This window comes from Gossypium raimondii, chromosome 6, assembly GCF_025698545.1.
Source record: "Gossypium raimondii isolate GPD5lz chromosome 6, ASM2569854v1, whole genome shotgun sequence".
NCBI classification, from domain to species: Eukaryota; Viridiplantae; Streptophyta; class Magnoliopsida; order Malvales; family Malvaceae; genus Gossypium; species Gossypium raimondii.
The window spans coordinates 2466240-2482343 of record NC_068570.1 but is presented as its reverse complement, the minus strand read 5'-3'; the positions used below and the strand labels follow the sequence as shown (position 1 = coordinate 2482343).

At 31.1% G+C, this 16104-nt stretch overlaps 3 protein-coding genes across 4 annotated transcripts; 1 reads left to right on the top strand and 2 right to left on the bottom strand.

The window, feature by feature from the left end:
- Positions 1–3970: 3970 nt before the first annotated feature.
- Positions 3971–7543, top strand: LOC105773015 (ergosterol biosynthetic protein 28). The gene is made up of 3 exons (XM_012594578.2): positions 3971–4200; positions 6369–6575; positions 7298–7543. The coding sequence occupies exons 1-3, from the start codon at positions 4086–4088 to the stop codon at positions 7363–7365; spliced, it is 390 nt and encodes a 129-aa protein (XP_012450032.1). The 5' UTR covers positions 3971–4085; the 3' UTR covers positions 7366–7543.
- Positions 7428–9490, bottom strand: LOC105773014 (uncharacterized). Of its 2 annotated transcripts, none has more exons than XM_012594577.2 (2): positions 9078–9490; positions 7428–8250 (listed from the first exon to the last, which is right to left on the bottom strand). In XM_012594577.2, the coding sequence occupies exon 2, from the start codon at positions 8217–8219 to the stop codon at positions 7761–7763; it is 459 nt and encodes a 152-aa protein (XP_012450031.1). In that variant the 5' UTR covers positions 8220–8250; positions 9078–9490; the 3' UTR covers positions 7428–7760. The 2 variants fall into 2 exon arrangements, with proteins under 2 accessions (XP_012450031.1, XP_012450029.1); XM_012594575.2 differs by having other exon boundaries at positions 9158–9490.
- A 4858-nt stretch (positions 9491–14348) lies between these two features.
- On the bottom strand, positions 14349–15145 carry LOC105773242 (EPIDERMAL PATTERNING FACTOR-like protein 2). Its single transcript, XM_012594968.2, has 3 exons — positions 14863–15145; positions 14736–14767; positions 14349–14643 (listed from the first exon to the last, which is right to left on the bottom strand). Exons 1-3 carry the CDS (start codon positions 14951–14953, stop codon positions 14398–14400), a joined length of 369 nt encoding a protein of 122 aa, XP_012450422.2. The 5' UTR covers positions 14954–15145; the 3' UTR covers positions 14349–14397.
- Between the last annotated feature and the right edge of the window lie 959 nt (positions 15146–16104).

Here is a 16104-nt window from a genome sequence, read left to right as displayed (position 1 = left end):
TAATTTTGTTTTAATTTTCAATGATAATACCTAATAATAATCCTTAGTTTATGATTATAAATAAAATATCTTTAATGAATTTTAAAACACAACATATACTAAGAAATGGACTGAATAATTCCATTATTAAAAATATATATTGATAAATTTAGACTTTAATATCTACAATTTTTTTATCAATTTGGTCATTATTATTTTTATTAAATGTGGTTATTAATCTCTTAAAATATTCAAATTGCTCTTCTTTAACAAGAATGTTGATTAAAATATTAATTTTTAACGATATTGGTATGACAACCCGTGTGGTAATTCACATACAGTTCATACTAATATGACACTATTTGTCTTATATGCCACGCCAAAAAATAATTTAAAAATTATAAAAATATTCAAAAATAAAAAATAAAAATTCAAAATAAAAAATATTCATAAGAATTCAAAAAATAGCATGACGTATTACGTGAATTACTATGTAGGTCGCCATGTTAAAAAAGTTTAACACGCATTTCTATTAAAAGAACATCATATTGATTCCTTTTAAAAATGTTAACGATCAAATTTAATTCTTTTAAAATGTTGATGACCTTAATTAGCTAAAAAAATTATATAAATATATATATTTAAAAATTTCAAGTGATGACGTGACACAATATCAAAATGTCATATCATGATACCCTAAAATTTTCAATTTAAGGATTAAATTGAAAAAGTTCCAAATTTTCAAATTAACATGTACCAAAAATAACTTAGTATGAATACAAAAAATACCAAATTCAGGGATTAAATTATACATTAACCCATTTCATAAAAGAACATTCTAGAGAAACCAGATGGATAGAAATAAAGAAATTGGGACATTATATGTTTAGATGTCTCATTCATAATATTTGGTGAAAAATCATAATCAAAATATTATGTTTGGGTTGTCGGATATTCCTAATCTTATTTCATTTTCCCCATTATAGCTTTGTAGACCCCAAAATAAATATCACCTAATGACGTTAGTAATGACGTTTAGTCATTATGTACCCAAATTGTCCTATCGAGGTTTTTTCCTTTGATTTTTTTTAAAAAATTTCAAAATATTTATCGAGACGAGCTCAGGAACTAATTTTTCGTATTCTACGAGTCAATTAAAAGGGTAGATGGTGACCACGAGTTTTAAAGCTGCTCCATACTCAAGACAATGATCAAATCCTCGACCACTAATTAAGATAGAAAAGACCCTTACTAGTTAAGTTGCCAACTCGTATTTAACATTCTAGCATTCATTATGAAAAGAGTGTTAGCAAGTTTGAAGGTTGGATACCTAGTTCGATGGACAAATCTTACACAAAGAAAGTTAAGCAATCCTATCACAAGTCATATTACAATTATTAGAGGTGAATCAAAAAGAAAGATCACAACTATTATGAATGAGTGAAAGAATGCTATGACAGCGGGAGGATTCCCAAGGGAAGTCGATGCATAGCTTGTCGTCAAATTCCAAGATACCTCAGTGCTATGATGTTGCGCGGAAGCGTGGAAAAGAGTATAATTATTGTACTAAAAAATTACACTAAGTTCAATTCTCAGGAAAGAGAGGTGGATCACGTGGATCAATTAAGTATCAGGTCTTTCCTAGCCAAAATATCCCTCTATCGTAATTTAACCGCACAATAAATCACTATAATCACACTCACAAAATATGCAAAATAAACAATAAAGAACACAAGAATTTTAACGAGGTTCAGCAAATTTTGCCTACGTCTTCGGGCACTAACAAATATATTTCACTTCAAAATACAAGTAAAAATTTACAAATAAAGAGAGAGAACAATGTCTTAAGGAGAGAATGACAAATTGGGGGATGATTGAAAATGAGAAATGGTTAGGCCTATTTATAGTTGAGATTCAGGGATCAACTTGCAAAGTCACTATACAATTAGGGACCAAAAATTGCAAATATCTCATGCCAAATTTAAATCCCACTTTCGGTGCCTTAAATCTCTTATTTCCAGTGCCAACATTTTGATACCCATATATTTGACTTTTCTAAATATGGATGGTTACTAATACATGATGATCGTGGGTTAGCTTAGAGCCAAGCATCAATGCATAGGCTTTAGCCGCCAATTCCGAAGAGGAATATATTAGTGCGGCTCCAACAATTACACCTCTTGCGAACAAGAGCCATTATTCTAGCTTTGGATGAAGCAGAAGTGAACGTTGCATCACAGTTAATATGTACTTTGCCAAGCATCAATGCATAGGCTTTAGCCACCAACACCAAAAAGGAATATATTAGCGTGATGGCTCCAATAATTACACTTCTAATTAGATGGTTGCGGACAAGAGCCACTATTCCAGCTTTGGATGAAGCAAAAGACAACGCTACATCACAGTTAATATGTACTGCACCTTCTGGTGGAAGGAGGATCCAAGTTGAGTCTCGAGAGGATGGAATCAGAGTCAAAGGTGGATTTATTGATAGAAAGGAGGAGTAACTTTGGAGTGCTTCATTCCACACTTGGATTGGTCCTTTGGTTTTCCTTTGATAATGAATTGAAACCCACCATTGGGCTAAAGGTGGAAACCTCACTGGATTAAGATCATAATGAAAGGGTGAAGCTTGCTAAGTTGCTCGGGTTGGAGGATCAAAGGAGAGAATGTGCTCTAACAAATCTGAATGGTCGTTGCATTTAGTGGCAAAGCCAAGGTGCAGGCAAGGTCTATCTTGGTTAAATGAGAAATTTTCCCTTTTGTCCTCCCTAAAATATAAATAATTTAAATGGGTAAACTATCAAAATAGTATCTTTTGTTTGACTCAGATTATATTTTAGTCACTTATGTTTGAAATGTTCCTACATTATCGTGTTGTAAAATTTTAGTCACTGAGCCGTTAATGTCTGTTAACGGTGTAACTGTAAGCTGGCTTGACACGTTTCAATCGATAATTTTAGGTTAAATTCTACAATTGGCCCCTATATTTTTTTATTTTGAGCAATTTAATTTTTTTCCTTTATTTTTCATTCTTTTCTACTTCTCCCTCTGTTTTCCTCCCTTCTTCATTTCTTTTAACGTAGTTTTTCTATGTTTTCCATTTGTTAAAACTAGTTAACAAACTCGTCTCACTTGAAAAAATTAAATTGTTCAAAAAATAAAAGTATAGGGACTAGTTTTAACAAATGGAAAACATAAAAAAGCTACGTTAAAAGAAATTGAGAACGGAGGAAAACAAAGGAAAAAGTAGAAGAGAATGAAAAAATAAAAAAATTAAAAGAACATAAAAAAAAATTAATTTGCTCAAAATGAAAAAAATATGAGAACTAATTGTATAAATTAACCTAAAATTTTTGTTTGAAATGATTATTTAACGTGCCATGTCAGCTTACTGTTCCACTGTTAACGACAAATAATGACTTAGTGACTAAAATATTACAACGTGGTAACATTTCAAACATAAGTGACTAAAATGTAACTTGAGTTAAACAAAAGTGACTATTTTGGAGTTTTCCCAATTTAAATTAAGTTTTTAGCTTTTGAATAAACGGAAAATTTTCATTTCTAGTCCCCTTAAAATATAGATAATGTGATTTAAGCATTTTAATGAATTTTTTTAACATTGGTCCCTAAATCTTTTTTATAATTTTATCTTGAGCCTAAATAAAATTTATGACTACGCCCTGCCTACGTCTTGGGTAGGAGGCTGAGAAACTTCGATGTCTCCCTACAAGATTTTCGTTGGGGAGCACTTTTAGGCTCCAAATTGTGCCCCATTCTTTTTTTTCTTTTTTTTTGTTATAACCCGATTGAATGGTAAAATGGTCATGTTTCAATGATTCAATGATCTGATTGATAAAATATTAATATTTTAAGGATTAAATTAAAAAAATTTGAAGTTTAGACTAATTTAAAATCTAATCAGTAGTTTAGAGACCTCTAATACAATTACTCCATTATAAATATACTGATTTTCTCGTGTTGAATTGCTATTAGTCAAAAACAATAGCCAATTAGCTCAGTCACCATCCAAAAAGTGTGAAACTTTGAACTGGATCTACAAAATCCAGTTGAAGTGTTAAACAGTAGGTAAGCCAAAGAAGATGAAAGCATTGGGGTGGTGGTTAATGCTAGTGGGTTCACTTCGATTAGCCTCCGTTTGGTTCGGCTTCTTCGATATTTGGGCTCTTCGTCTCGCTGTTTTCTCCAGCACTTCCAGTAAAACTTTCTTTCTCTGTTTTCTTCATTTTCTTAAATATTTACTTTTTGATGCTTGGTTTTCTGTGAATTTGATGATACATTTCACGAAAAGATCACTAACTCCGACAATAACAAATCTTTTTAATTTTTAAACAAAAGGAAGAAACTTTGTTTTTATAAGCCATGGAGAGACAATGTGCTGTTCTTGTGTGCGTGCCAAGTGTTTGATTGTCTGTTTAAGTTAGATAAAGGTAGCTTCAAATACCCAGATTTAAAAATATGGGAAAAAAGTGTAATTTTGGGATCCCAATGTTTAGAGATTTTGATGATTTTTATAGGGAAAAATGGGAAAAAGAATTAGTTAGTGTGCCAATTTGGTATTTAGCTTAAATTAATGGAATATGTTTGCTTCATTGAATCTATTATCTAAGATTTTTTAGTTCTTTCTTCTAGAGGTGTATTGGATTTGTTGGTTTTTGATTCGATTTATCGTTTTGTTTGCATTGAATTTGAGATTCTTGCTTGATAGTCCGATGCTGATTATGGATCTTACTTGAAATTTGTCTTGGTTGATGAGAAGGAATGAGGGTTGAGGAGAGTGCAAGATTCATATTTGTACCTTAGTCAAAGTAGCAAAACCAAGAATGATATGGATTTGAAATGTATTAGTTCGTAAAATGTGGACAAATCTAGACTTATAAGAGAATGGTGGATGAATTTGGTAAGCATGCAATGGATTTTGGTGGCGCCATTGTCCAAGAAAGATTTTGGATGTATGAAATGGAGTAAACAAACATAAAAGTGATTTGGGGTATCTGAGAATTTTATTGTAGCTTCAAGTATGGTTCTTTTAAGTGCATGTATAAGCCCTTAGTTGAAGAGAAGACTATGTTGGCAGCAAAGGGGTCACTGGTGGTTTCAAAGAAGGAAATTTAGTGATGAGGATGCAAAGTTCGATTCAAGTTTGAACACATGTTGGAACTATTAAATCATGGATCTTTAGAAAGAATCGGTTTGGCTCAGAAGGTTTCTGAGCTCAAGAAAGATGTGGAAATTTGGATTTTGACTAACGTCAGAAAAGTTAATACTTGGAGTATAATGTGAAAATGTTCTTGATCCTTTGATGGTCTTTAGGGGCATGCATGTACGGTTTTCACTTTCAATCGTATGATATGTTATAGCTAAAGGGAAAAAGATGGGGGGTTACCTAAAATTTAAGTTAATACAAAGCACTTCTGCAGGATCTTTTGTGCATGCAATGCAATGGGGAAACTATTTCAGGGGAAAAAAGGTTTTTCATGAAAAAAACCCTAAAGCTATGTTTTAATGATATATTTTATCTTCCCAAGTTAATTCGGTAAAAATACCTTGGGGGCCCTTGTACTAGGTGTCAATTTGCATTTTGCTCCCTCTACTAAAAAAATGGGCAAATTAGTCCCTGTACATTAGATCAAAGAGCAAATTGGTTCTTTCTATTAGAAAATTCATTCATTTCTACTATTAAAAATTGGTATGACTGACAGAATAATCAAATAGTAATTTGTGGTGTGCCATGTGTGTTTCATGCTGACATACAAATACCAGTTTTTAACGATAGAAATGGATAAAATTTTTAACAGAATGACCAATTTACTTTTTGATCTAACATTTAAGAACTAATTTGCCTACTTTTTTAGTAGAGAACGGCTAAATGCAATCCAACTCCTAATACAAGGGCCTCCATGGTACTTTTACCAAATAATTCTTGTTGATGATATCAAGTATATATTTCAAACAAAATAAAGGAGTTTGGAATTGAAATCCTCTAAATAGGTAGCTTTACTTTTGCTGTTAAAAAGCTCTAAATTCTTTTAAATTTCTTCAACCTCATATCCGGAGGGAGTGAACAGAACATATGATTATCTAACCGTGAGATATCAAAATTAGTCAGCTATGGCATCATTGCAGCGATATGTTTCCTTATACATTCCGTTCCTATTAATAAAATTGCTAACTCTCTTGCAGTATGTACAAGCAAAAGCAGTTCCATTTCTTTTTTGGCTAATAGAACAGCCTTTGCAAATAATGTGACAATAAGCTGTTCTGCTTTTCTGTCTCAGGGTTCAATTAGTTTCTTGCTGAGGAATAATAAGTTGTTTGAGATCTTGATAATTGGTTTTCCATTTTGTTTCTAATGATATATGCAGTGACTGAAGTTCATGGGAGGACATTTGGAGTTTGGACACTTTTGACTTGTACTCTCTGCTTCGTATGCGCATTCAACTTAGAAAACAAGCCACTATACTTGGTGACATTTTTGTCATTCATCTATGCCTTTGGTCACTTTTTGACTGAATACCTTTTCTATCACACAATGGCCCTCTCAAATTTGACAACTGTTGGCATATTTGCAGGTATATTGTTCATGAGACTTATGAGAGTAAACATGCCAAGGCACTGCTTTTACATAAAGTTTTTGATAAAAGTACCATGGAGGCCCCAGTACTAGGAGTCAGATTTCATTTTGTCCCCTCTACTAAAAAAATAGGCAAATTAGTTTCTGTACATTAAATAAACAAGCAAACTGGTCCTCATCTATTTATGTTGTTAAAAACTGGCGTAGCTGACGAAATAACCAAACAATGATACGTGACGTGTACCTTATGATAATATACAGGGACGGGTTTTTAGCAGTAGAAATGGATAAGAATTTTAATAGAAGGACCAGTTCGCTCTTTGATCTAACATACATTGACTAGTTTGCCCATTTTATGAGTAGAGGGGGCAAAATGTAAACTGAATGGGCCTCCATGGTACTTCTACCAAAGTTTTTCTATTTAAGTTGCTGAAAATTTTCCTTTTTAAAACAGACTTGAAATGATAAAATATATGTTTGCCAAAGATCTCATATTTTTTATACTTATTGGCATGAACATCTTTAGCAGAAATCTCAATTTGCCTTAATGATATTTTTTCTTCATTTTAGAATTATTTGGTTCATCAAACACGATGATTTGGTTTAAAATATTTTGGGTAATCATTTGCCACGGGACTCTGACTTCTATACAACTAAGCGGCAGTTGCCATTTTTGCCTTATAACTAATTATGTTTTCTTTTTTCTATTCTGGAAATCAGGGACATCGATTATATGGATGCTTTTACAGTGGAATGCACATCAACAGAGGCATGTTAAGCATCCCTGAAACTGAATTTATATTCACTTTTAGTTACTTATCGACATTGATTTTATGTACTCGATCAATACTTACTGATAAAGAGCTGTTTAAAAACTAGATTGATACATGCATTGATTCTTATAAGGATGCATGCATTGAACTGATACTGTTACAAGTTATATAATCTTTTTGATACAACTCCAAATATGGTTTGTTTTCTTCCTAGTCATTGCCAATCTTTGACATATTTCTTTAACAGTGATGGGTTAATGCTAAAACACTTTGTACAGTTCCTATGAAGAATCTAAAGACCCAATTCTTACTAACACCTAGTTTCTCACTTGGTGTTAGTGAGAGAGCTAAGATGGTAAGCCACCAAGTTTCTCAATAACTCATCATCTTCTTCAATCTTGTGCTGCTCATCAACTTCTCATGGATTGATCTTCCAATAAACTCAAATCTTCAAGTTGGTTTTCCTTATCTTTATCTTCTTCATCAATGAAATCCTCAACTTCCTCACTTTCTTCCCCTTCTGTTTTCTCTTGATCATGTCCGTCGATCTCATCATCCCCACCCCCTCTTCCATCTTCTTCACTTTCCTCGACTTTACCTTCCTCCACCTCTTCTTCCATTTCTTCATTAATATCCGCAGATGATGACCCTTCCCCTTGAGGATCAAGGTCTTTCCTCCCAAGTTTTACGATTGCATGGCTGTGCTCGGTTGTCACCGATTGGAAAATCCCACTTCCCTTGTTATCGTAACTGTTCCTAGCTTGGTTGAACAGCCAAATGCAAAATGCAAGCAAGGCACATATTTGAAGCACATGCTTTACTTTGAACCCTTTATACCTCTGGTTTCTACTAGGTGCTTGCTTTAGCATGGTGAACCCCTTGAATTACAAACCTTAATATCTGTCAAAGAAGGATGAACAATTAGATAAAGATACTGCAAAACTCTATATGTTTAATCCCCTATTGTTCATAAAAAGAAATTTAACTTTTGATACACAAAATGTATGTTCCTTTTTCTATAGGGTTTAACAACTATGATAGGGTAAAAGGTTCACAAGGGAAGCATGAATAGGGCTAGGGGATGTCATGGTTTTGACAAAAAAGATTTATTTCAAAAGGGTAGATTGTTGCCTCACTCTAAAAAGAAAGATCTCATTTCATTAATGAGACCTTCTCTCCACATGAAATGTGGCTAATTGGTATTTGTGAACTAAATTACTCATTGTCAAGACTTGTTTGGAATAATGGTTAAAGCTTCTCTATAGCAAATGACACGATTTCAAACTTTGTCATTTCCTTTTTCGTCCCCTAATATTGTAATGATAAGTTTCATGCTCTACATTCAAAGGATCTATTTGAAAACTTCTGTTTTCAAATTGGAAGATACACAAATGTGCTCTTGAAACAACTACTTAGAAATTATTACAACAACAATGAAGCCAATTACACTGGTAGTTCATTGGCTAGCTCATTTTATTTTTAGTAATATTAATATTCAAAGAAACATCTTTGAACTAAAACCTAACTAGGGAAGTGTAACCCCTTTTTCTCTATGGGGACCATAATGAAGACAACAGTGAAAAAACCATGGTAAACCCTTTTTGTTCTCAGACAAATCCTCCTCAGAATTCAACTTAAAATCAGACAAAAACCATTCAAATTTGAGGCAGAAAACTCATAAAACATACTATAGGTCAGAGAAAAAAGGTGAGAAAAAGAAAGGATACCCTTTAGAAACGGCAGATCCTTTTATATATATATATATAAACTTGTAAAGGAGTAAAAAACGATATCTTTTTTATGTAACCTGGAATCTTGGGTTCACTTATATCCAAGAAAAGTGTGTACTTTCAGTTTCGAAAGACAGCAGCAGCAGCAACAGTCATATTTTCTAAAACAAATCTTTGTCCAAGGAAATGGTAAGATAAGAAGAGTGTGGAGGGCACAATGGATTAGCCATTGAAACAACCACTTTTGGGGTTTAGGTTTTAAAGCTTAGGTTATCAAAGAGAGACAAAAGGGTTGAGAAGTGAAGGCTGAAAAAGCAACACACACTGAAACAGAGAGAAGCTATCACATGGATGTCAATTGTTTCATTCATTAGCCTCACCTTCATGTGTGGGTATGGTTTGGTGGTGTGGGGTTTCATCATATTCATGACTATCGACAAGTATATATTATCTTGGTAAAAGTATCTTGGAGGCACTATGTTTAGGAGTTGTATTATATTTTACTCATTTTACTCAAAGAATAGATAAATTAGTCCATGTATGTTAGATCAAAGAGCAAACTAATTTTTTTATAAAAAAATCTATTTGTTTTAACTGTTAAAAACTGGTCTTGTAGATCAATATGAGGTACACATGACACATCACGTAGTATTGTCTAATTATTCCGTAAATCATTTATCTTTTAATAATGCAAATGGATAAAATTTTAATAGGAAGGGCTAATTTATTTTTTGATTTAATGTATAAGAACTAATTTATTCATTTATTAAATAAAGAGAACAAAATTCAAGACTCCTAATACAGATTCTCTAATACTTTTACCATATATATTATATAACATTACGAGTGTCGGTGACACATTCCAAAATTCCCTAATCCACATAGGAAACATCACTGTAGATCAATAATGCTAGCATTCATTGAAGAGTCCAATATATATATTCCCAGTAATCCAAAATTTACTGCCATGGGGTCAAAATTAATGCAACTCTTATCAAAATCTTAGAAGTAATATGGTTGCAGGCGAAAGGGCGTGAAATGAACAGAGTGGTGGTGCCTTTTTTTTCAACTGAGAACCTCAGTGAAATCTCCTTTTCCTTATGTCAATGGTGGGGCTCTACTGCCATGCACCAGGAAAAAAAAAAAAAAAAGGGAACCTTTTAACTAAAGTTCGAGCTTTTGCCTCTCAAGGTGTAAATCAAGTGGTGATTGTGCATAAATACAAATTTAAAGTTTCAAATAACCTAAGTTAAATTCATTCTCTCAACTACCCTCTATCATATACCAGGGAGATTTTTGTATTAAGAGTTAGATTAAAGAGCGTATCAGTCATTTCTATTATTAAAAGCTGGTGTAACTCGCAGAATAAACTTGTACTCCATGTTGACATATATGGACCAATTTTTAACAGTAGAAATGGATGAATTTTTTAATAGGATTAGGCTACTTTTTGGTCTAATGTACAAGGATTCATTTGCTCATTTTTTAGTAAAGGGGACAAAATAAAATCTAACTCTTAATACAGTTGCCTTCATGGTACCTTTACCAATGACATAACATATCATGATGAGTTTAAAGATATATCGAATATTGGTGGGAAATTTGATTGTTTGATAGGGAAGTGTTAGCTAAAGTTGAGTATCCGGTCGAATCGAGTGAAAAAAAACTCGAGTTGATGGATCCTATTTTATCATCTTAACTCGACTTGAATTTTTCTCTAATGGAGTCGAGTGAAATAGATTCAAGCCAAGTTGAATAAATTTGTTCGAATTAAATTAAAAAATAGACCGACCATAATGAAATCTTGTTGACAATATGATTAAATTCCAAGTTAAAGAATATAAATATCATGTATATTTAAAACTCTTTTAAAACAAGGTAAGACAAAAAAAGAAGAAGAAGAAGAGATAATTTGTATGATAAACTTGATTTGATAATTTATTTGTTTAAGGCCTCAAATTTATCATTTTGAATTTTAAAAAATATAATTTAGCATTTATATATATTTAGTATTTCTTTATTTTTGAATACATTTTATAAAATTTTGGCAAAAATATTTTATAAATGTTTTGAATTTTTAAAAATATTTTTTTAAAAGGGATCAATTTGTATATTTTCAAAACTGCCAAAGACTCAAAGGGTATTTATATAAAATTGTTATTCGAGTTTATCGTATTTTTCGAACCATAAAATTTAACTCAATTTGAACTAAAAAAATTGAGTTGATTCTTAAAGACCGGATAACTTTCCAACAATGATGAGTGATCAATTACGGATATATGGCCAATTCTCTCTCAATAGTCTCGGTGCTACTTTATAATTGTCCTTTCGTATAATTTGAACAACTTAATTAATTTGAAATTCGAAAAAAAGGTAGCAATCAAAAATGTGGAAACATGTGTTTTTTATTTTTATGAAAGACAAATTTCTCATCACAACATCAAGTTACAGTTTAGGTATTGTCACCAGTCATCTCTGATATGAAAAAGAAAAAAAGAGAGCAGGAAAAGTGTGTAAAAAATGGATATGAATGAGCCAATGCAAAGTTCCCATCCAATATTTACCAATTCTCGTCCATGGACTAAATGAGTAATGAATGAAAATGATGAGTCCTTTTTTACAAAAAAAAGAACAAAAGAATGAACATGATAAGTCCTTCACTAGTCTCTAGACAGATCTTTTTTAAGGACCATGTTAAAATGCTGCATTTTCTTTTTGGCAATTTTTGCATTAACATTTTACAAGAAGGATAAACTTTTTTTTTTTTTTTTTGCATTTTATTAAAAGCATGATTCATGGTGGTCGGTTTCGCACTAATTCCCAGTGTAATAGTTGGTGTGTACCGTTTTAATGTTAAATTGGAACAAGTAATATTCTTTTCTGCATTAATGAAAATTTTGGTCTGTATTGGTTGCATCAGTTTGTTCCAATCAATTTTTGTTACTCTGATTAAAATATGGTGTGTCGATTGGTGCATGAATAATATTAGAAAACATAAAAAATTAATTGTTTACTATTATGCTAAATATTTAATTGGAACAAAGATATTAAAAAAAAAGCTGAAAAACATTTTATATTTGAAAATGATTTAGTATGATATTTGTAAATATATTTAGATAATATATTACTTTTTTTAAAAAAAATTGATAAATCCGAAACGATACACCGAAACAGACCAATACTAGAACATACTAGTTCCAGTTGAAAAACAATGCGCCCACTAATATGGTATTGACTACCTTGCTATGATCACTACCATTTATTCAAGGTTTTATTAAGAAATTGAACTCTAACCTATATTGCGATTGGGTGCGGTGCATTTAGCTTACTTTTTGTCTAACGCTACAGTATCTAATCTCACCGCCACCGCTGTTTTTACACTAACCGTAGCTAAACGCACCGCATATCCAAACCCACCCTTAATTTCCTTTTGTCAAGTGTTTAAATTATTATTATTATTTATTTTATTTAAAAGAAGCATACGATGTTCAATAAGAACTTGTCAAGTGTCACATTCTTATGGGATGTAATTATTTCCTAATAAATTTTTAGTAAAAAGACTCTTTTAGTCCTCAATTTTGAAAGTGGACATCTAAGAACAATTAATCACAATATTTTTCATTGATTTTACTTAATTTTGATTGTTATAATAACAAATTTAGCCTTCAAAATTTACACAATTTGCCTATTATATATATTTGAAGTTAAAGCTTTTTAGATATTGTTTTTGAACTTTTAGATTTTTTAAATTTTTATATATTTTTTCAAATAATTTTTTAAAATTAGGATCAAATTGATGAATATGTGAACCTTACAAGCTTAATTTGTTATTATATTAATCAAACTTAAAATGACGAAATAGATTTGTTTTGCATAATTAATTATCTTTAGTTGCTCACTTTTGAAATTAATGAAAATTAAATTGTTTTTATTTTTTTAATAAGGACCAATTTGTTTCGTATAGAATTTGAGAGAGATTAGAGAGTGTTTTTACCCAGATTCTTTAATACAAATTTATCATTCTTTAATAAACATTTTCTAGTCGATTGAGTCTTAGGGTGAATTTGGATAGATAATTATGTAGCTTACTTTTTATTTCACGTTACAGTATCGCTACAATATCTAATCTCACCACCACCACTGTTTTTACACTAATCGCCAGTGTAAGAGAACGTGGGTTTGAGTGCGCTGGAGCACATTATCCTCTTATTAAAACAAAGACTAAGAACCGTAATGCTACACTTATACGAAAGGAAGTAAATCAAAAACAAAAAAATAATAAACATTTTTCAAGTTAAGTGAAAAATAAAGGTTAAATTATGCTATTTGTCCTTATACTTTACAAATGTTGTGAACTTAACCCATGTACTTTAATTTGATCAATTTTAGTTCCTACGCTTTTCGAAATAGTCAATTTTAGTTATTGTACTTTTCAAATTTTAAATTTTAGTCCTAACCCAAAATAGTAGTAGTTAAATCCGTTTGATTAAACTCAATTTTAGTTCCTCTACTTTTCAAAATTTGAAATTTTAGTCCTAACCCAAAATAGTAATGCTTAAATCCATTTGATTAAACTAAATTACTAGTCTTGTACTATGCATATAGTTGTAGATTTAGTCCATATTCTCCAATCACATCATTCTAAGTCCTCTAAACTTTTCAAAATTTGAAATTTCAATCTTGATGCAATAGTATTTCGGTAATTTGTGGAAATAACAAACTGAAATAGTACTATATATAAAATAATATGTTTGACGATCAAGAAATAACATAACTTAATGAATTTAAAGACAAGCGTATGATCATTACATTTCAACCCGATTATTCTATTCCACCTCTTAGAACAAAAAGAACTTAAATCAAGGTGAGAATTGAAATTTCAAAAAATTGAAAAGCACAAGACTAAAAAAATATCAAATTAAATCCACAATATTCGTAAAGTACAAGGACTAATAGAATAATATAACCAAAAATAAATGATGAAGGGTCGTTAAGGATTTATCCCTTCGAGGCAACCCTGTCTGAAAAAAAAATCTGCAGCAAAAACAGGTTCTCAGCTTTCTCTACTGATGTTATTACAGACAGAAAAAAAAAATTCTTGTAACACACGAAATCACCCATGTCGTCATTTGCCATTATTAATGAAAGAAAATTTTAACTGTAACTAAAGAAAATACTGTGCATTGTAGAAAAACACATATGGCTACCATGCAAGAGAAAATCCAAGTTAAAAAAAACGACAAAGAGTATTAATTTTTATCCACAAAAAAACAAAACAAAAACTGGGTTTTAATTACTTGAATATGAAGAAATTAATTCAAGGATTGAAAATCATGTTCCCACATTTACATTTCCAACACATTGGTTTATAGTTTGACATATCATTGCCTTTAGAATAAGCAATTGGAAATATTACAGTAGCTGTGTTTTGTACTGATCGTGTTGTGATTGGAACTTGAATTGCTTCACATTGTGGACATGAACTGCATCTTTTTTGACACTTTGGTGGTCTTGATCCTATTAGATTCCTCATCATTAATGCCTTGTCTTGTTCATTCCCTATCTGTTTTAGAAAATCTCTGTCATTTCTGTTTGGATGCCGAGAAAATAAAAAAAAGAAAGGAAAGAAAAAGAATTGAGTTCATGAATATATACCTCATTAGCAACTTTGATGGAAAGTGATCTTCCTGGAAATGGAGTGAAATATAAAAATTTTAAGACATGAATATAAATTGGGTTTCTTTTTTTCCTTTTTTGAGAATAAAAGGAACAAAGATTTTACCTTGAGCAGCCATGAATGTAGCCATGAGGAACAGCAAGGAAATAATGAAGTGTCTGTGTTTATTGCTTGAAGAACTGTTCATTTTGGTCATTAAGAGAGATTTTTAAAGAGGAGAGATATGGGATATTAATGAAGACCTCAAAGCAAGGAAATCTAATATAGGTGGCATTGGCAATGGAAACAAACAAAACAAAAGATGAATCTGTGTAATGCTATATATATATGTCCGAAGGATGGAACGTGGAAGGGCAAAAAGGAGGACTGTAATGAGGGCTAAAAGCAATCTGGGGGGGTGGGAGAGGACTTCAACCTCGTTTCATGAGCCACCAAATAAACAAAACTAAGGTGAAAAAAATGAAAATGGCGAGACAAATGAAAATGGTGTAAGTGAAAACAAAAGGGATAATTCAATATTTAGTCTCTGGATTTGATAACTTCTTTTAATTTGGTCTCTGAATTTTTTTGGTTCACATTAGTCTTTAAATTCGGTAAATTTTCTCAATTTTGGTCACTCTTATTGGTGGATCTTGGGATTAAGTTCCGAAGGTTGATTAAAATTTTCAAAAATTTTAAAAGTTTAATGAGAATTTAAAAAAAAAATTTTAAATTAGCGTTTAAAAAATTTATGAGATTGATAAGAATTTCCAAAAAAATAGGAGATTTTAATTAAATTTTTCAAAAAAGGAATAATGAGATTTTTCAAAAATTTGGAGGGCCAAATTAAAATTTTCAAAAAAATTCAAGGGAGTAAAGAAAGTTTCCAAAAATTTTGGTCTTTAGGCACCATTACTATCCAACTCTAGTTCTTGTAAAGATGTGGTGCTTTAAAATTGTGCCAGGTCAAAGTTTAGAAAAAAAAATTATATTTTTAGATTGAATACATAATTTAGTATCTGAGTTTGACATTTTTTTCTAATATGGTATTTGAGTTTAACAAATTCACAAGTAACACTAATTTATTCTATAAACAAATTCATGAAAACTTCAAACTCAATAACATTAGCGATTAACTTTCATCAAATCAATCTTAAAACCCAAATTAAATACCAAAAGGTTAACACCATTACTTTTGGGTACTAAAATATATAGCTTTTATCAAATACAAATATCGATTTGACCAAAAATAACGTAGGTACCACATTAAAAAATATTAAACTTGAATACTAAATGATAAATTAAGCCTATATTACAGTGCTACGTTATCACATGAACTAAAATTGGGAAAAGTTATCAATTTTTAGG

Bases quoted from the DNA above. Each gene is read 5' to 3' on its own strand.
- LOC105773015 (XM_012594578.2), top strand. From the start codon at position 4,086: ATGAAAGCATTGGGGTGGTGGTTAATGCTAGTGGGTTCACTTCGATTA. The intron at 4,201-6,368 runs GTAAAACTTTCT...TGATATATGCAG, and splicing joins TGTTTTCTCCAGCACTTCCA to TGACTGAAGTTCATGGGAGG. The intron at 6,576-7,297 runs GTATATTGTTCA...TCTGGAAATCAG, and splicing joins AACTGTTGGCATATTTGCAG to GGACATCGATTATATGGATG.
- LOC105773014 (XM_012594577.2), bottom strand. From the start codon at position 8,219: ATGCTAAAGCAAGCACCTAGTAGAAACCAGAGGTATAAAGGGTTCAAA.
- LOC105773242 (XM_012594968.2), bottom strand. From the start codon at position 14,953: ATGACCAAAATGAACAGTTCTTCAAGCAATAAACACAGACACTTCATT. The intron at 14,768-14,862 runs GTAAAATCTTTG...CTCCATTTCCAG, and splicing joins TACATTCATGGCTGCTCAAG to GAAGATCACTTTCCATCAAA. The intron at 14,644-14,735 runs GTATATATTCAT...TTTCTAAAACAG, and splicing joins CCATCAAAGTTGCTAATGAG to ATAGGGAATGAACAAGACAA.